Source organism: Trematomus bernacchii, unplaced genomic scaffold (assembly GCF_902827165.1).
Source record: "Trematomus bernacchii unplaced genomic scaffold, fTreBer1.1, whole genome shotgun sequence".
Classification (NCBI taxonomy): Eukaryota; Metazoa; Chordata; class Actinopteri; order Perciformes; family Nototheniidae; genus Trematomus; species Trematomus bernacchii.
Window position 1 is genome coordinate 950,753 of NW_022988098.1, and position 19,600 is coordinate 970,352.

At 38.9% G+C, this 19,600-nt stretch overlaps 3 protein-coding genes across 4 annotated transcripts; 1 reads left to right on the forward strand and 2 right to left on the reverse strand.

Moving 5' to 3' along the window:
• Positions 1-724: 724 nt before the first annotated feature.
• On the reverse strand, positions 725-6,743 carry tmem128 (transmembrane protein 128). Its single transcript, XM_034121828.1, has 4 exons — positions 6,570-6,743; positions 5,345-5,477; positions 4,811-4,972; positions 725-1,688 (listed from the first exon to the last, which is right to left on the reverse strand). The coding sequence occupies exons 1-4, from the start codon at positions 6,667-6,669 to the stop codon at positions 1,589-1,591; spliced, it is 495 nt and encodes a 164-aa protein (XP_033977719.1). The 5' UTR covers positions 6,670-6,743; the 3' UTR covers positions 725-1,588.
• Positions 6,744-9,760: 3,017 nt separating this feature from the next.
• On the reverse strand, positions 9,761-13,124 carry lyar (Ly1 antibody reactive homolog (mouse)). 2 transcript variants are annotated; one of them, XM_034121827.1, is made up of 8 exons: positions 12,701-13,124; positions 12,491-12,605; positions 12,299-12,406; positions 11,815-11,895; positions 11,123-11,444; positions 10,394-10,450; positions 10,149-10,234; positions 9,761-10,040 (listed from the first exon to the last, which is right to left on the reverse strand). In XM_034121827.1, exons 1-8 carry the CDS (start codon positions 12,820-12,822, stop codon positions 9,903-9,905), a joined length of 1,029 nt encoding a protein of 342 aa, XP_033977718.1. In that variant the 5' UTR covers positions 12,823-13,124; the 3' UTR covers positions 9,761-9,902. The 2 variants fall into 2 exon arrangements, with proteins under 2 accessions (XP_033977718.1, XP_033977716.1); XM_034121825.1 differs by having other exon boundaries at positions 11,123-11,447; positions 12,701-13,122.
• Positions 13,125-13,374: 250 nt separating this feature from the next.
• Positions 13,375-18,321, forward strand: zbtb49 (zinc finger and BTB domain containing 49). Its single transcript, XM_034121546.1, has 8 exons — positions 13,375-13,418; positions 13,780-13,969; positions 14,096-15,222; positions 15,330-15,376; positions 15,450-15,523; positions 15,735-15,817; positions 16,019-16,180; positions 16,857-18,321. Exons 2-8 carry the CDS (start codon positions 13,818-13,820, stop codon positions 17,588-17,590), a joined length of 2,379 nt encoding a protein of 792 aa, XP_033977437.1. The 5' UTR covers positions 13,375-13,418; positions 13,780-13,817; the 3' UTR covers positions 17,591-18,321.
• Positions 18,322-19,600: the final 1,279 nt, after the last annotated feature.

Consider the following 19,600-nt stretch of genomic DNA (forward strand, 5'->3'; position numbering starts at 1 on the left):
TGTATGTATAACATATACATAATAAATATGCTTATTTTTCTAATGCTGTATATTTTCCAGTGTGCATATGATTTATTTTTATTTTATAAAAAATGCTAAAGACTCTATAAACAATAAATAGCTTACTCTGAAACTAGACACTTTGCACAATTACTTCTGAAACTTAATAATGCTGTACTATTGCTTGAGTAAAATATTAAATGCAGTTAATATGTTCACGTTGTAGTATCATTATAAGTAAATGTCTGAATACCGTATCCACCCCATCCTGGACCACTGGATAATAAAGTTAAACTGAAAGTCAGAAAGTAAGAAGTTTAACCTCCCAAATGTCTTATTATTTTAAACATATCCCTTTCTTTTCTTTTTTTTAATCTGAAAATCAAATCAAAAATTGTTTTAAACTGGCCTTTAAAATCCATTAAATGGCGCCACCAAAGTTCATCTTATAATGGTGAAATATTGAGCAGGTCTTTTGTTATTTTAGAAAGACCTTTCCAAATCCCACAGCTCTGGTGACTATTGTCGTTTTGTATCGCGTTGTATTGAGAGGCGCTTTTGCTATGTGTGTAAACGAGAGTGGATAACAAATTAAAGTCAAATAAAGTCAACACAGACCTCTATCAACATCCCTCTGACAATGCCAAAAGTGCAAGTTAGCATTATTATTTTACGTTATGTATTTGTTCAAGGTTCTTGCAATGAAAACAGTTTCAGAAAGTAGTGAACAGTTATAAATGTTTATTAAAGAAAGAACATTTTGCACAATATGAGAAGTCTTTGAATTCTCCAGAACGAAAAGTGAAAAATAATTTAAAATCTTTGTTAGTTTCATTAACAGTAACAACACTTTCTCACACACACACATATATATAAATACACAAGGTCATTTTCACAGTGGATATTTTAACTTGTCATAACAAGGCCCTGTGGTTGTGAATTGTGGGCTAATTTTACCTCAAATATCATTGGTAGCAGCTGCTATTAGGGGACACCTTGTCCTACTGCAACACGCCAAAATGTCTGCTGTGAAAAAGGCTATTCTCGAATCACTCGTCACACTAGTGCTGTTTGCCAAACACTCTACACAATGCAACACATCTCCATACATTCTTTTCTTCAGTAAAACATAGCAGTGACAAATCATAAAGTGAGATGGTACACTCTCAGGCTACACACACACCACAGTGCTGACCTGCCCCGGCCTAAAGCATCAATACACACTGACAACAGCTGTGTGGTTTCAGGACGCTCTACAATCTGCTGCAGGTGTAAGACCAGGAGGTGTGAGGGACAGAGGGGAGACAATGGGACCATTTCTGTTAGTGTTGGAGTGTCTAAGATTTTTAAATGTTATAGGCACCAGTGTGTGTTGATGCAGCTAAGCATTGTTTAAGAAATGTGTGTATGTAAGGCAGAAAACCCATACGAAGAAAACTAGTACAAAGCATATTTCATGTTTAACAACACAGGAACCATATGTCTATGTCCAATTTAAGGCCAAATACAATATTCATTAAAAAAAATACATTTTGTGCAAATAAAAATTAAAGAGCTTTTTGTTGAAAAAGAAAGGAAAGTATCGTCTTCACCCAAGCATAGAGATGAACATGACCACACCCATGAACTGTGTGAAGAGGATGAGTGGAGTGAGGAAGGACCACACTGGCCACAGGGCAATGTTTAGGCTGCAAGACAAAGTAAATAACATTTGCAACATGCACACTTATAATCTTAGGTGTTTCTACACTGTCCTGTTGTCACATGCTCTGCAGAGGAAGAATGGGAGGCTATAAAATGCCGGTGATGTCTTTTTGGATATTCAATTCCTCAAGACAAGTCCACACATGTCTCTCTTTCTAAGGCAGCATCCAAATTAACACGTTTTGCATTTGAAAGCTTCCCACTCTCCAATGACACAGATTCATGTCAACATTTCTTAACATTTTAAACAATGTGGATTACCCAATCACAGGACAATGAAGGCTAAGTGGCCAATCATTTAAAGTAACTGTGAAGAGTTGAAAAAGTCAGATAAGAAAAAACAGCATTAACCAGGCATAACATGTAATACCCCTTTCACACCAACGGTGTTTCAGGGCCGGTTCGGTGCTGGTGCTTGAAAAGCACCGGGTTTTCCTGTTCACACCGCAGCGGAGCAGCGTCATAGCTCCGGAATCCGGTTCGTTTCGAGCACCAAAAAGTTGTCCGTCTAGAAGCAAGAACCGCATACGTCACGCGTACATCGGAGGGGGGCGAGATTAACCTGAGCTAACAGTTAAGGCGAGTACGGCAAATAAAAGTTGTAACAAGCAGTAGTGCTGAGCAAAGTGACGAGAACGCAACCACACACTTGTTAAAAAAAACACGCTTTATAAAGTCAGGCAACACTAACCAGGCTTCGTGTGATTCTGTTTATTTGTACCTTACTTTGACCATCCGTTCGCTGTTATTGATCATTGTGGAGAGCAGGCAGACGTGTTGTTTGTTATTATAGCAGCTATCGGATGGAATCAATACATGGGCTGCACAGGTTGTCATGTCCGACTATCACAAGTAGAATCATAATGAAAAATACGCCGGTAAAAAGTGCCTGTAGAAAACTGCTTAGCAAGTAGTCAGTTTAGCTTCGGTTGCTATGCTAACATCACCCATGTTATACCAGAGAAACTTTCATAACAGCGTTGTGATGCCAAACAGCGTCAATTCAGACTGACACACATTCACTTAAGGGGAACTGGGGATATGTATCAGCTGCTTGTGTGACAGTCAGACAGTGAATACTTTAGAGCCGTGTGAGCTAACCCGGAGCTAACGGGAGAATACACTCCCGTTGAAGAGCAGCCAGCAGCGGTCGGTAAATGCCGCTGAAACACATTAATAAACAATGAACCACGGCACTCTGGAGAAAAGTATAAGGTTGGAGAAGTCGTTATTTAATTTAATCTGGCTTCGTATGATTAAAAGCAACACGATCGTCGACCCGACGCAGTCCCCGGCCCGTTGTTGTTGTGAGGTGAGCTCCGGCGTTGGGGAGAAACTCAGCGACGTAAACTGTGACGTCATGACGCAGCAGCGGCAGCACCAGTCGGGCTCTGAGCGGTGTGAAAAGAGCCGGCGCTAAACCGAAGAACCGGTTCTGAACCAGAAAAGCTCTAGCACGGAGCTTGAACCGGAGTTGCGTTGGTGTGAAAGGGGCATAAGAGAGCAATTTCAGTTCACATTTTTTCCCTTAAAAGGTGGGGGAGGTAAGTTTGAGAAACCGGCTCGAGATACACTTTTTGTTATATTCCATGGAATGCTCTTAACATCCCGATAGCAATGAATATCTTAAGTGCTTTGACAAAAAATCCATAAAAAAAATGTCATCTGTGGAAGCCGTAATACTGTAAAAAGCACGACCAATCATTTTAGCCAGCCCGGCTAAAATAACTGGATGGCCTACCTGCCTGTCAGCCTTCCATCTGTGCACAAACTTATCTCGTGCCCTCATTGGTCATGTGCGCATTCGTGTGTGTTGGAGGAGGGGCTCTGTAAGGAAGTGGCAGATTTTTTCCGGCTGTGTATTTTTTAATTCTAGCGCACTCGAGCTGGTTTCTCCAAAATTACCTACCCTACCTTTAAGCTCTTTATAGTCATGGCAAAAGCTATCGCTGTACATATTTCTTAAAAAATGTATGGTTTTTTTCAACCATTTAAATATACTATATTAAATCCTATCAAGAAAAATGAGCTGGATAAATTAATTTCAATACAAATATACAAACTGATCTATGGGGGTTTAGTTAGAACCTATTTTTTCATTAAACCCAGTGCAAGGTGATACAGATTTCCACACCCTGTAAGTAAAATATGTTTTTCAAAAGTGACGTTTCAGTGAACGAGAGATCCAAAATTAGGGAAACAAAGATAAGCCCTTCCTGTACACATCCACACAGTCCTAAGAAGAGGTCTACATTAAGTACACTACATTAAGTACACTGTGTTGTGCCTTATAAAGCAGAAATGAAACACATGTGAGTATTCAACGTGCATGTAGGGCAGGGGTGTCAAACTCAAGGCCCGGGGCCAAATCCGGCCTGTGACTTCACTTCATGTGGCCCCACAAGAGCTTGCAAAGAATATAATATGTTTAGTATACGGTTACATGCCGCTTTACAGAAGCACGTTGTCCATAAACTACATGTCCCACAATGCATCTCAAATGTGACTTTCTTTCTCAAAATGTTACTTTTTTTTCAAATGTAACGTATTTTTTTCGAATTTTCATTTATTTTTATTGATTTTGACTTTTTTCTCTCCAGAATTTGGCTTTTCTTTTTAAATCATTTTGTGACATTCTCACTGAAGAGACTTGCAATTATTTGCCCTAGACTTCTGCTTTGAGACGTAGTTAATGATGAAGTTATTACCCTATCTGATAATAATCCAATGCAGAGGCAATCATGTAATATAATACATTATTTTATATATATTAAATATTTATATATGTATATTTATATATATATATAAAACCGGCCCTTTGAGTGAAACCATAATGCTGATGTGGCCCGAGATGAAATTGAGTTTGATACCCCTGATGTAGGGCCTATAAATCTCCTTAAGGTAACCACAAATGTTACAAGTGTTGTCGAACCAAATATTTTTTGTACCCCTCCCCATAAGCTTCAAGAGTTTGAAATTGCATGTTTAGATAGGAGAGGTTCATTGTGTGCGATATCCTTAAAAACCTTTCACAGTTTGAGAAAATAAATATTTGTACTTTCACTGAAAAAATATCCTATAATAAAATGTGTTTTTGCCGTTTTACCTGCAAGATGCAGCAATGAAGATTGCGGTGGTGACGGGAGGAATGGCAGGGTACACTTGTTCGTAGTGATTGATGCCTTTGTAACACTCCAGGTACATGATGCAGAACACGGCCAGAGACAGGCAGATCCCGAGGAGGACCAGACCCGCATTGAACCACCAACTGGATAATAGGAATTAAAAAGAGATAAAGTATAACGCAATCTATAGGGACTTATTAAAGCTTCTCAAACATAAAATATAGTTAACACCACAAACTGCTTCAGTGACACTGTTTCGTTGGTATCATATACCAGTGATATTACAAAAGAATATGTTACTTTTACGTGAGCAACAACCTTTCGTGAAATCAATGCTTTCCAACAAATAGGTTTACTGTGTTTATAGGTAATTCAAAGGAAATATACCCAAAACAACGGTGTCATACTTCAATTTGTTTCCCGCTTTACCATACTCAACACAACTTGCCTTATAATGGTTGTAATAGAGAAAAAACAAACAACAGCTGCAACAAATGTGTGTGTGATTAAATCACCTTTTGATATCATCGTTCTCCATGATGTTGCTGAAGAAATCCACATAGTAGGTAACAGCTACAGATGCCGAGATCCAGAAAACAGAGTGTCTGTTAATGCGAGGGAGAGACTTAGCATCTTTTTCCTCCTGACCTGAAAGAAAGAACGAAATAAATAGTTTCAAAAGCATGTTTCATCCTATGTAAACGTTAGAAAAATAGAGACCTTAAAAAGGTTATAACAACACATTTATTCATAGCAAATACACTTAAATGTGGTACATCAATATATAATATTGCATGACTCAAAATAATCAAATAATTTGGTATAGATTGTACTACCAAATATGAGAGTGGACTTGTCTTGTGCTAAATCCCCTCCTTCAAAAGGGGTAAGGAGTTTCTTTTAGGTGAAACGATAGCTTTTTTGAGATAATCTCACTTCTCTGAGAGATATTCATCTCTATAATTTACTGGTTGATTCCACATATCAGAGGATGTTGTTGGCTGCTTAAATGTCTCAGTATGCTGGTCTAGTCTGTGCAGAGTTCACAGTGAACTCCATGCCCTGGAAAATAGTTGGCCTACATTTTTAATCAAAGTTATAGCTGTTGGTCCACCTTTGATACGACTTGAAACTATACCACCTTGTTTTGCCAGAAGGACTACCTAGGATGTGTACACTTGAATAAAAGCAGCAATGATTACTACTGGAAAAATCGAACTTATATTACAGTTATCAGTTTACACTGGCAAAGACATGACCCTTGGATTAAGGACAGTGAGCAGAGAAGAGGATATTATGTGTCTGAGCTGACACAGCGTTTGTTCACACTCAAAACAATCAAGAATGGCTGGATTTCTACCAGGAAGGGCCTCAAAATGGGACAATTGTCCACCATTTAACCCCACATTAGACAAAAAATGTTGCATATATGATTGAACTTGTGAAAGGAACATGAAAGGCATTTAAACCATATGGCCAGTGGACTACAAACTGGCCATTCTATAGATTTACCAATAAAGGTTAGCTAGTCTTCTTACAACTATGTTAGCTCAGGTTAGCCCCCAAGATCGGCTTATTTGACGTGTTGTCACTAGCACTTACATTCATTAAGATAGTGCCCAAAGAGGAACAGAGTTTAAAATGAACGTTTCATTCAAGTGTTAACAGAAAGCACTTTCTTAAAATACCCTGTAAAATGTGGCTAACAGCGCTAGCAAACACAATGTTTCTGAAGCTTACTCTTCTCATCTTCGTCACCATGTGTCCTTGTTTGCATAAGAACCTCCGCATCTTTCTTAAATCTATTCCGCAAAGTGGCAAGTTCACTGTCGTTCATCATTTTGTTGTTGCTAAATTTATCTCACAGCTACGGCTAAGCAGTGTTTAGAAGGCACTTCCTGTTAGACAGAGTCGCTTTCTTATGACGCACTCGAAAGCGACAGTTGTAGTTTTTTTTTTTTAAAGAAACATTTTTTTCAAACGTGAACACATAGCTAAACAATATCAATATTAAAATACAACGTCGAAAATATAAATTGTATTCATTAGAAATGTTTTCGAAGTGATTCAAAAAGTAATCCAAGAACTACAGGTCTTCCAGTTTTACTTCTAAATATGTTCATACTTATTTTGTATGTAATCCTTTAATCTTATCCATTCCTGTCACCTGTGAAAACACAAGTTATTTTTTGAGTATGGAAAGCAATGTTAAGTTTTCCCAAATATAAAATATTTTCAAATATTGCCTGAGAGTATAGTGAAAGCTGATGTAAGCCTACACTAGAAGCCTACATGGTACCCACAACTGTAGTGCAACGTAGTAAAACACACTAATGAGCAGCATGATAACAATAAATGATATCTACAATTAACATTTCCCTAATATGAATTGCCCATTGTTTTTTTTTATCTATACAAAACCAAATTGTCTGATGCAAGCACTGTGTTTTGTGTATAGATCCTTCTTTCTTGGCAAAAGACAGCACGAAACAAACTGGACCACCGGGCTGGAATTGAAACTGACCCTCAAAGGCTAACTGAGGATATTGGAACAAAAAAGGCAAACAGGGCACATTTGCTTCCATCCCTCAAAAACTTTACAGAATACATAATAGCTGGCTGTACTCCAACATTTATCTTGAATGTATACTTTTACATAGCGCGGGCACTAATCTGACACTGCTGATACCTTTATACTAATTCACTATCAATTTCAACCTGGCACAGGCAGGGCACGTGTAGTGAAGACAAGTGAAGGATACTTGCTGCTCCCACTCATTCTGCAACAGTAACACTCTGATGCTTTTTGGGTACACCTAAAACAAGTGTTAATCAAACTCTTAGGCATGTAGTCAAATGTTAGCTTGTGCACATGTGACCATTTGCGGTTGAAAGTAAGTGAGTATATTTACTAAAAGACTGTACTCAAGCACAATTTAAGAAATGTTACTTGATTATTTCCTTGCTACTTTATTCTTCTACTCCACAAAATGTATTGGACGACTAAAAGCTGCTATTTTCTTTTAAGATTGAACATAAATCATTTTGATTATAGATTTAAAAAATACTATTATTAGTCTCCTGTAATTAAAAGATGCACCAGCGTTATCATTGAAGTGATAAAAACTGCATTTATTGTTATCCAATAATATAATATCCTGCATTTGGCCATTCTTCATAATGAACACCTTAAGTATTATGTTGATGCTTATACTTTTACCCGAGTAACATTTTTTATGAAGATTTGTACCACTTTAGTATAGGCCTGTGGCTACTTTTACTTAAATAGAAGATCTGTGTACTTCCTCCACCACTGAGCATTTGTTGTTCCTGTGCAGATGCACCAGATAAGGGTGTTACCTCATACTCTGAGATATCAGCCCGAGAAGTCTGGCTCTTACCCTGGGGATTAGTAAGAGAAGGAATACCTGGTCATGTTTTCCGCCTCCTTACGATAGCAAAAGAAAAATAGATGTACTCACTACTGTACTGCTTTCTGTGTCACATTTAAGGGAGACCAACTTTTGCTAGACAGAGCCACCGGTGACAATTACAAGGTAATGATAAATGCTAAAACTAAAAAAATGGATGATAAAAGGATTAGGAATCCACCAAAAAGTATTGGCCATATATTGAATAAATGCCAAGTTTAGAAATGGTGTGTTGAATTACTTGACTGTTAAAATAAACGTAACTTCTCTTAACATAATGTATCAAAAGCTCCATGCTAAGATCATAAAAACTTCAAACTAGCTGTTAATGTCAACAACCGTGGTGCAATGCAACTAAGTACATTTATTTTTACTTGATTCCCGAGTTATCACTGCTTCATACTTGTACTATATTTTGATGCCAATTCAAATTCCTGATTCTAATTCAAATACTTTTGTGCTTTTACTGGAGAGCGATGTTTAATTACCTTGTACATGTAACAGAGCATTTATAACCATGTTTGCCACTTTTAGTAAGATCTGAAAACGACTTCCACCACAGTGATATCAATCCCAAGTTTGCTTACGCTAACTTTAGCACTTTAAGCTAATGGTCTCACCAGCTACCAAGGTTTAGGCAGTAGAACCCCTAACTATTGAAAATAGTATAGGTGTTTTTACTTTACTTTTCACTTGCATGGACATTTTTTAATATCATTATTGTTTCAGTACGAACATGTCATATTTTTTTACCTAAGACAGTGTTATGAGTTCAGGGAGGAAATTGCACCCACAGATAACACATGGCCACACAGATAATCTTACAGTATCAAGTAGTAGAGATAAAAAAAATCAATCCAAGATTTGTTTTGCAACAGCAAAGACAGGTATAGTTTCAGCTTATCTGGAGTATCCTGTGGGGTCTAGATTAAAACAAACACAACACAAAAACACTGTGTTGATACTAGAAAACTTGAGTAACAGCTTGACTAATACCCAAAGTATGCAATATACAATTACAGGTGAGCAGAGTGATGAATGAGCATCAGTGTTAAACCTGCCGGGATTACTAGAGCTTCATAAAGCTGGGCTGATTTCCGTGTGTGTGTGTGTGTGTGGCGTAGAGGCTGCTCATTCTAGCGGTTGAAAATCAGACAGCATTAAAACTTCACCTCAGGCTGACACCAAGCATCTTGCTTCTATGGAGCTTCTGTGTCCCTGGCCAAGTGAACCCCGTTCGGGGTGCCGAGGAATGTGCATTAGCTTCGTCCCGTGTGAGAGTCAAATTCACCTCAGGTGCACCTCTCCTGTTTCCCTTCCCCCACTCCAACATCCAATCCCACAGATAAGGTGCCATTTCCCAGACTTACCGTGGGCTTGGAATGTGAAACAGAGCGGCCGTCTGTCACAATTGTCATTTCATACATTAAACAATGACACCTTGTAAGGTAATTTGTAAAAGCCTTCTTCAATACAATCAGTAAAACAACCAACACCTTATTCAGTTATAAAATGATTTAATCTTTGAGATTAGGTCATCTGTACAAAAACATCCGAGGGAAGATGGCAGACAACAAAGGCTTTTACATTTTAAAAGTCTATGAACAATACGTTTCATGCCAGACGGGCGGGACAAACAGGTCTACTTTATAAGTCTAACTTTTTCTTTCAAAACTCTAAATTTGGGATTCTTGGTGACCTTCTTGTTGAAAATCGCGAGCACCTCTTCCTCCTTCCTAAAGTTTCCATCACCAGTGAAAGAGTAGTACGCTGCCAAAACCTGGAAAAAGAGGAACAAGCTCTTAACATCATAATTAACCAAAGAGAACTGAAAAAAACGTGCTGGGATCAAACTCATGGTATTCAAACACTTCACTTCATGCTTCACCTTCTTCCTGAGTTTCTTTAAGGGCAGCTCCTGGTCATCTGAGTCTTTCAGTACTGCCTTGATATTTCCCTTCCAGTTGAATTTGCCTGTAAATTAATCAAAAACATAAATGAGCTGCCAGTTGATAATACACTTATTATTCACATTTCCTGGCTGTAAACAAAAGAAGCAACAATGACCCCTGGTGGCTTTGGTGTGTTAAACCATCACTTCTATAACATGTACATCTATGGGAACCATGTTACCTTTGGGAACTTGTTGGTCCTCTGTCTCTTCTGTTGAATCATCCTCCTCTTGGTCAGCTGGAAAAAAAAGAGAATATAAACATGTATATATTTAGCTAAATAACGCATATTACATAAAGACATCAAAAGAAAGTTTTTTGTTTTAAAGATAATCCGCTATAATTATAAAGACAATATTTCCTAACACAAAGACATAAGAGCGCACTGCAATAAAACAGATGTTCTGAATAATAAACTCATTTACCATCATTTCTTGAATAAAATACATTGCAATCTTAATTATTTGTAACAAACTAAAATTTAGCAATTCCACACATATTCATTAATAGACACTAGGGCTGTGCGATTATGGCAAAAATCATAATCACGATTATTTTGGTCAATAATTGATATCACGATTATTAAAAACGATTATTCATTTACTTTGAAAACATCAATTTATTGAAAAAAAAAATGTGAACAGTATGTTTTTAACAGTTGATTAGCCTGAACTTTAAGTATAATTCAACTGAAAAACCAAAAATAAATAAATTACATTTTATTTATTTTTAAATAAAAATAATCGTTTTATTTCGATTACGTTGTTTTCGTAATCGTTGCAAGCCAAAATCGTAATCGAGATTAAAATACGATTAATTGCACAGCCCTAATAGACACAATGCCTTACTGTTGCAAAAAGCAATACAATCTTATCAAATACTGTAAGCATGTCTTTAAAGGGTGCCTTACTTGTCTTTGTTTTCTTGCTGGCTGTCTCATTCCCAGCACCGTTCTGCTCTTCCTCCTCTTCTTCTTCCTCACTGCTGTGCTTCCTCTTCCTGTCCTTCTTTTTCTTTTTGCCTTCTCCTGGCTCCTGTGCATCCGTCTTTTCAGCAGTTTTCACAGCCTTCCCACTTTTCTGCTGCCGGGCCTCTTTACGCTCCCGTTTGTTAAGTTTCTTCTTCTTCTCCGCGTCTTGATTGCCGTTCTGCTTTTCGTCTCCATTCGTTTCCACTTTGACTTCAGCCACTGTCTGTTTAGCTTCTTTAGTCTCCGGGGGGGCCTGAGGAGGCTGCTGGATTATGGGTAGGGAATAATAGAGAGTATAAAAAAAACGCAAAAGGAAAACCACATAAAGCGATAACCTATCAATATGAAAATAATATGAATTGGGTCAGATAACATAAATCTGTGTAGCGTGCTTATTTAATATTTCAGAGCCACTTAATGCCTCTCGAACTGTTGATAAGATAAGAAACATATTGATAAAGCAGTGGAAGAGTACTTGTTAAAGCAACTCAAGAAACCAAGTTAATTTGATTACTGTTGACTTGAATTAACTCAAACTATTTCACCTCTGTCTATAATGGCTCACAGTGAGTGGTGTGTAAAGAGAATTGGTCAAACAAAACTTAAAGTAAGCTTTAGGCAGAGTTACTTACATTGTCACCTGCAGAGAGGATGTCCCACACTTCATCATGAAGACCTGTGTTAGATATGTTAAGACTGTTTCTCATCCAGTTCTGAAGAAAAACATAAGAGTTGAGTAGATGCATGAGAGACACAACAACACACACTTGCGTCTGCTTCACTTTCACATGTGCGTCATTTCATAATAACTCACCACAAACTCCCAGTTTTTTTAACTTATTCTTCAAACTTCTATTAAAAACCATGGGAACTTGCAAATCGTATAGCTCTACTCAGAATTCTTATGAATTGTTGGTTTGATTTGTTTTATGTCCTATATATATATATATATATATATATATATATATATATATATATATATATATATATATATATATAAAATTGTGTTGCATTGTTGTGAGGAGCCTGGGACTAGATATTCTTGTTTGTTGGTATTGAATAACACAAGATGTTCAATAAAACAGCCAATGATTGATATACTGAAGTAATACCAACCTGAAACTTGGCCCTCTTTCTAGGGACGTTGTCATACGAGCTGACTTCCTTTAGCACATCCTTTAGCTTTGCACTGACTCCAGGTTTGTTCATGGCGTCATGGACTTTCTGAGGGAGGGGAATCATCAAGTTAGCAACAAAAGACGATTTAAAAACAAATACACAAGAGTGAGGGGTGTCGTTTCTCTGTACCTGGATCCACTGCTGCTGTTTTATATCTCCTTTGTTTGCCTTAGCCTCGTACCCTTTGCCTCCATACTTCTGGTCTTCACTGATACATTTAACGTGGTTCTTGTAGTCATCACCCCTGTTTAATGTGAACATAGACACACCATTACACACATAAAGTCAGATTGGGTTCAACATTTTAAAGTTAAGCAAAAGTAAATAGTCAGTCATTACCAGAAGTCTTTTCCGCAGTCGATGCAGGACAGGCTCTGGCAACCCCGGCACATGTTCACGTGTTTATCAACCTGAGCTTTTTTCAGGGATTCACCACACCCGTTGCAGGTGAAAAATACCATATTTGAACGACAATTTTGCTAGTCTAAAAAGGATTTATAACTTTGATTGAACCTGGTTCCTACTATCTGCAACCAACGTGTCACTTAACGTTAAAACGAAATCGGTACAATCTTCATGCGGAATATGTCCACCGCAATGGTTTGAGCTAATGTTAGCTAACCGAAAGAAGCTTACGTTATCCAAAGACAGCAAATGTTAACATTAACCAATTACTGCGGATGTATTAATGCCAATGGAGCCGTGTGTCTTTCCATTCCCGTAAACTTTTCAAAACACACGTAACCACACCACACGTTAGTGCCACTTAAAGTCTTCCGTGTAAAATTGTAACATGAGAGAAGTTCCGACCAGGGTGAAAACAAACCGTGTGCAAAGCTTTGTTTTTATTCGGTAGTTAAATAGCAGGAGATTACACTTATTTTACACTTCACGTTATATTACACTTTAATTGCTTCTTAGTCTCAAAGTTATAATTCTATTTTCTCCTGCTTCATGTTTTGACGGCTCTAAATACAGGTTGCACCAGGAGGGGAAGTGACGTTTCTTACTCTGGAAAAGTGACCCATCATCCAAATAAAAGGTGGACTCCTCAGACGTAGGTTATATTTATGTCAAACTTGACTGAACTACAAGGATTCAGGACTTTCAATTTCGGTTTTAAATGTATTTCTTCAGGGATTTAATGCCTTACCGACTCACACTGTTTACCGTTGTAGTTGTTTAGCCTAGCATTGTAGTTAGCATGTTGGTGGGTTTCATCCCAATTTTTGCATGGGTGGTCTCGTAGCACAGACCGACTAGATTATGCGCGGTTGTTGAATTATATATTTATCCATTTAGAAAACCCACTACCATCACTTTAAATGTGGTTGTGTTTCATGAATTAAAACAAACGAAATAAATCGTATTTATTTAAAAAATATATATTATTTTTTTTTTTACACATGTCCCCCTAGGTTTTTCTGGATCTGAGTGGTTCAGCAGCTGAGTGAGCATGGACGCCCTGTCCACCCACAGCTCCTACCTGCTGCAGCAGCTCCAGGAGCAGAGGATCCAGGGTCTGCTCTGTGACTGCATGCTAGTGGTCAAAGGTGTCTGCTTCAAAGCCCACAAAAACGTCCTTGCTGCTTTCAGCTCATATTTCAGGTGCCTATTTGTATTAAATGGAGTGTTGAATCAGTGTATTTGTGTGGTTTCCATCCATTCTATTTAGCACAGTAATCATTCGCTGCTGTTTTAGAGTAACAAAGTACTGCTCTGATCTTTTTCCAGGTCTTTATTCCAAAATTCCCCCAGTCAGAAGAATGAGGTGTTCAATTTGGTCATCCAGGATGTGAGCGGTATGGGACAAATATTGGACTACATGTACACCTCCCATCTTGACATCAACCAAGATAATGTTCAAGCACTCCTGGACATTGCTCAGTGTTTGCAGGTTCTAAATGTCCAGATCATGTGCAATACTTTCCTCAAGCCTTGCCCTCCACCCGTGGAGATCCCATCATTTTCTCTCCCGGGCATGTTGAGCTCCGAGCACGACTGCCTCTTGGGGAGCGGTCTTCCTCACGATGTTGACCTCCACTGTCCCTCAGAAACCCAGAGGACCAGCTTCAGCGCAGACATGGACCACAACAAAAGGATGCAGCTTTCTGTTTCTAATAGCAGCTCAAATTGTGACACAGCCGGCAGCACTCAGGCGCCTGTAGAAAAACAGCTTGTCCACGGCTACAAGCTCCGTAACTTCTACAGTAAGCAGTACTTCAAACAGAGTGCACTTGAGACTAATAGTGCAGCCTTAAATCAAGCTCCGTGCCCCTTGGTGCTGGTGGAAGAGCCACAGATTCAGCTTGGAGTCGGTCAGGGAGGCAGCAACACTCCTGTATGCTCAGGAAACACAGTTCAGCCCAATCCTCCCTGCACATCTGTGGCAGTCGACAAGAACCCTGTCTCTTCTTTAACACCCTCAGATAATTTAAACACCCCCAGCTCTAACTCAGAAGACCCCATGCTCAACAAACCAATGCGCCCAAAGAAGGCTGTGTACCTAAAGAAATACAACTACCTCCGGTCTCAGAAGGCTTTGGAGGAAATGTTTGCTGAGTCCATGAGTGAGCCTGTCCTCAGCTGTCCCAAAGAGATTCAGCGAGAAGAGACAGTGGTCCAGACTGAAGCTACAGAAGCTCCGGTTGAGGACCTTAACGTCAACAAGGAGCCTGTTGCAGAGATGCCAACAGAAGTACAACCTCCCAGATCTCCACCTGTGAACGAAGAAGAGCAAAGTCTGAAGACTGTGCCCGAGCCACCGCTGCAGACCGGAAACAAGCATTACTGTTGTGAGGTGTGCGGGAAGATCTTCAAACACCCGAGCAACCTGGAGCTGCACAAGCGCTCACATACCGGTATTTAGTCTTTATAAATCACACATTAACACTAACACGTTTCTGTAGTAATTGTAATGTAATTGCAATACTGTTTTCAGACACAAACCTATTTTTCTTTCATGCAGGTGAGAAGCCCTTTCAGTGTAATGTTTGTGGAAGACATTTCTCACAGGTATTGTCTGGTGTATTACTCTTATTTCCCACAGTTATTCTTAGATATCAATCTAACTTATTTTGTTTCACAGGCTGGAAATTTACAGACACATTTGCGGCGACACTCTGGAGAAAGACCGTACATCTGTGAGTTATGTGGTAAAAGGTAAGCTAACTCCATGTATCAAATGTCCCTATATCTAATTAAACATTGTTGTCATTCCCCTTACCCTTATAAAGGAATTATCTTTCAATGTTGTGTTTATTTTATGTTTGTGTGTCTGCCTTAACTCCTAACTGATTACTAGTTTCCAAAATCTTGGCAATTTACGTAGATTTCAGGACTTTAAAATTCAATATTTATCTGTGTTTTCCAGCTTTACTGCCTCGGGGGATGTCCATCGTCACAAAGTGGTCCACACAGGAGAGAAGCCCCATCTGTGTGATATATGTGGTCGAGGTAAATGATCGCTCTAAACAGAATCACTTTTCTTTATAATATTCCTAATCAATCTATTTGCAGTGTTTAATGAATGGTCTCGTTCTCAAGTTAAACCTTTACAAAATCATCCACAGTGGTGTGAGCTGCGTTGTTCACAGACTCTGCTGTAAAATATGTTTCTCCTGGTGTGTTATTCACTGTTCTTGTCTTGTCACTCAGGATTTAACAATTTAAGTAATCTCAAGGAGCACAAAAGGACTCACACCGCAGACAAGACATTCACATGTGACCAATGCGGGAAGTCCTTCAACACGCACAGAAAGCTTCTGAAGCACAAGGGCCGCCACACTGGAGAGAAACCTCACAGCTGTGCCACCTGCGGTAAGGATGGGAACAGCGTCTATCTTCTTGAAAGTGTTATTCACGTTGATTTCACTTTGGATGTAGTTGCATAAATCCCTTTCCTAGGACTGAAATGATTAGTCAGTTAACAGAAAACTGAGCGGCGACTATCTTGATAATTGATTAGTTGCTTTATTCATGTTTTAAAAACAAGTTAACATTTATTGGTGATAGCTTTTTAGTGGGAAGGACTTGAGGCTCTTTATCTAATGTGACTATAAATTGCATGTCTTCCGGTTATTTACTTTAGATTTGAAAATAATCTTTTGAGTGCGACACCTTGGGCTTTACTGAATTCCAAATGTTTTTTTCAGTGTTTTCTAAAATGTTAAAAACTAAATTATAAATCAATGCTATTATCTTTTGATTTACTATTTCTAATGATAGGCTTTCCAAGCATAATGGAATTTTGAATGTGTTGATGCTGACTTGTTGTCATCATTTCATTATTGATTTAAAACATTGAGTTTTGTAGTCATTTCGAATCAATAAATCTCCAAGAAAATGTTACCCGGTGCTTATTAACAAAAATTGTGACATGAAAATTCTTAAGTCAAGTGATGAATTCACCAAGTAGAGCTTGATCTTCAGAATATACTCTAGCTAATGCCTTCACAGTATCTACATTTAATGTGTGTTTTCTTAAATATTGTAGGAAAGTGCTTCATCGGCTCAGGGGACCTGCAGCGCCACATAAGGTCACACACGGGTGAGAAACCTTACATCTGTAACGCCTGTGGAAAGAGCTTCACCCGCTCCGCCATGTTGAGGAGACACAGCAACCGACACTGCAAGGGGGCTCCAACCGACAGCCCGCCCTCAGACAACTCTGACCCCCCCTGTAGCTCAGAAGGGGCCCCTGTCCCCAAACCTGTCCGCCTGAGAAAACGTCCTCCCGCCTCCACTTCGCAGCCTTTCTCCAGCACGACGCCCCATGCAGGGTTAGAGAAACCCTCATCGCCTTCACCACCACCAACACCTCATACAGAGACTCCACCTCCCAGCGTGCAAATCAGCCCAGCTCCCACCCCCACCCCTCTTCCAGAGCTGCGATCCCTGGTCCCCCATCACCTGCTCTCCTCCAACCACCAGGAGAGGAGCACAGCCATGATTTCTTCAGACCACATGAAGCTAGCCAAGTCCCTCCACCTCTGTGAGGAGGCGGTGTACGGGCCGTATGTGGAGAATGGGATGTCAGGGGAAATGGGCAGAGATCCGATGGGGAGACCCTACCTTCCTCCCACAGATAATCACTGCGGCTCCCTCACTTCCTCTAGCCGGCCCATCAGTGGGTCGTACAGGTCCACTGAGGGCCAGTTTACCTCCAGTGTCACTCTGTGGGGCCTGGCAATGAAGACTCTGCAGAACGATAATGATATGGAGCAGTAGAATATTGCATCTTATAAGATATTTCATGAGCATAGCCAGTTCGGAGGGTGTGCAATCCTCACCAATGTTTTGATAAGCTTATATTGTATAATATATATCACATTTCTACTACTTGTAAAACACAAATGGTAGCTAAGCAGACATTAAAGAATATTAAAATAGTTGACTTGTGTTTTGTGTGGATTGTTCCGATTATGCAATAAAAAAATGCTTCCAATTTTAAAAATCATGAATCTGAAAAACATGAGAACTGCTGCTGTGCTGCTCTTTAAACATCCAAGGTGCACGCCTATATGTTCTGACCACACCCAAATCAGTGATGTCACAGCAGGTGTCCTCCATCACACTTCAACATCTCTATCAGAACAGCATCAGTATATCGCCCTGTGATTCAGTGTGGGTGGATCTTTTTTTAACTGTTAACATCCCAGCAAGCATCTCAGCTAATAAAAGTGTCAGTGAAACTCTCACTTTTTATATACTGCAATGCACTTTAAAATGTACAAATGCAGACCAATTTGTTGTCTTTCTTGAAACAGTAAACGGGAAAATGACTGCGATGCCATTTTTATTTCACAAACCTTAAAAGAAAGTTGTATCAAAACTCCCTCTCTTGACGGTGAAGGCAGCAAAAGTTATTGATGGCCATACGTCAATCCACTCTAAATATGTCTAGTATCAATACCAGTGATGCCATGCTGTATATTTTCATTGGTTCATTAAAAAAAAAGAGCAAGAACAGACATTCAAGTTTTGTTTTTTTCTGGGATCCTAGTTTATTCCAAGGCTGCGTATCTGGGTAGATATGGAGGACAGAACATGACATAAGTAACAAATAAATAAATACAGAATAAATACAGGAATTAAAAAATATACAAGAATAAATAAATGTATAAATAAAGAAATATTAGTTGAGACTAAAACAGAACACGCATTATATTTAATGAATTTCTACATTTATTTTCCCTAATATAAATATATTTATTAATTAATTTTCATTTTCACACAATGTTGAAAGGCTTAGTAGCCTTGTATTCTGTGGATACAACAACATTTATAACAAATGTACTTTCAATTGCTCTGAACGTTCAACAAGTGGACGTGTCTTTAACAATATCTTTGAGTTGCTATAATATTTTCTTTTACTTTCTGTGACCAGTCCCACTTTTATTTGGGAGCTATGTGTCAAGTTGTACACAAAGTGGCTCTTCTCTCTTCAATACATATTTTGAAAGCTTACAGCACCGGGAATTTCCGGCATATTCATGTTCTGTATAAACTGTAAAGCCCCCTGAGACAAAAGTACAATTTGTGATATTGGGCTAATTAAATAAACTTTGATTTACTTTTATTGATGTATTTGGCGCAAGAAGTACACTTCTCTTCAGAGCCCCTCAAGAGCCTGATATAAATGTTTATTAGCGCCAACAATGGTGTTGCTATTAAAGGTTTTGCTACTACCTAAAACTCAGTAACAGGAGTGTAAGGGATGGGATTTCTAACAGGTTTGAGATTTTAGATTTTGAAGCTTTTCTCCACTATAGCAGTGAGATAACGCACACATTTAACAAGCGGCAAACTACACACTGGGATAAATCAACATGATGACTGCATGGCTGGGATTGAACCCACCGCCTTCTGACTCAAAGACAACAGCTTTACCTCTCAGCCACAGGCGAATTATGGACTTCAAAACGAGATAACCGTTTTGAATGGAGGTTTTCTTTAAATGGGTAAAAAACCTGAAGTTTGGTAAAGTTGGAAAGGTACCGAGGCTTAATTCCATTGTTTCTAAAGGGCATATTAAAGAAACCTGACTCCAGATGCCCTGGTAGCAGGGGGGCCGCCAGGGATTTTGGGCCCCATGAAAATATATCACATTGGTTAATTAAACATTTTTTTCTTAATGTTCTAAAATTGTTTGGGCCCCTGTCAGTCACGGGCCCTTAGAATCGTCCTAACTTTTCACCCCCTTACGGCGCCCCTGCCTGGTAGCCTTTTGTTTTCTGA

Bases quoted from the DNA above. Each gene is read 5' to 3' on its own strand.
- tmem128 (XM_034121828.1), bottom strand. From the start codon at position 6,669: ATGATGAACGACAGTGAACTTGCCACTTTGCGGAATAGATTTAAGAAA. The intron at 4,973-5,344 runs GTGATTTAATCA...CCTATTATCCAG, and splicing joins GAGAACGATGATATCAAAAG to TTGGTGGTTCAATGCGGGTC. The intron at 1,689-4,810 runs GTAAAACGGCAA...TTTGTCTTGCAG, and splicing joins TTCATTGCTGCATCTTGCAG to CCTAAACATTGCCCTGTGGC.
- lyar (XM_034121825.1), bottom strand. From the start codon at position 12,822: ATGGTATTTTTCACCTGCAACGGGTGTGGTGAATCCCTGAAAAAAGCT. The intron at 12,606-12,700 runs GTAATGACTGAC...CACATTAAACAG, and splicing joins GACTGCGGAAAAGACTTCTG to GGGTGATGACTACAAGAACC. The intron at 10,041-10,148 runs GTGAAGCATGAA...CTCTTTTTCCAG, and splicing joins TAAAGAAACTCAGGAAGAAG to GTTTTGGCAGCGTACTACTC.
- zbtb49 (XM_034121546.1), top strand. From the start codon at position 13,818: ATGGACGCCCTGTCCACCCACAGCTCCTACCTGCTGCAGCAGCTCCAG. The intron at 15,223-15,329 runs GTATTTAGTCTT...TCTTTCATGCAG, and splicing joins GCACAAGCGCTCACATACCG to GTGAGAAGCCCTTTCAGTGT. The intron at 15,377-15,449 runs GTATTGTCTGGT...TTTGTTTCACAG, and splicing joins GTGGAAGACATTTCTCACAG to GCTGGAAATTTACAGACACA.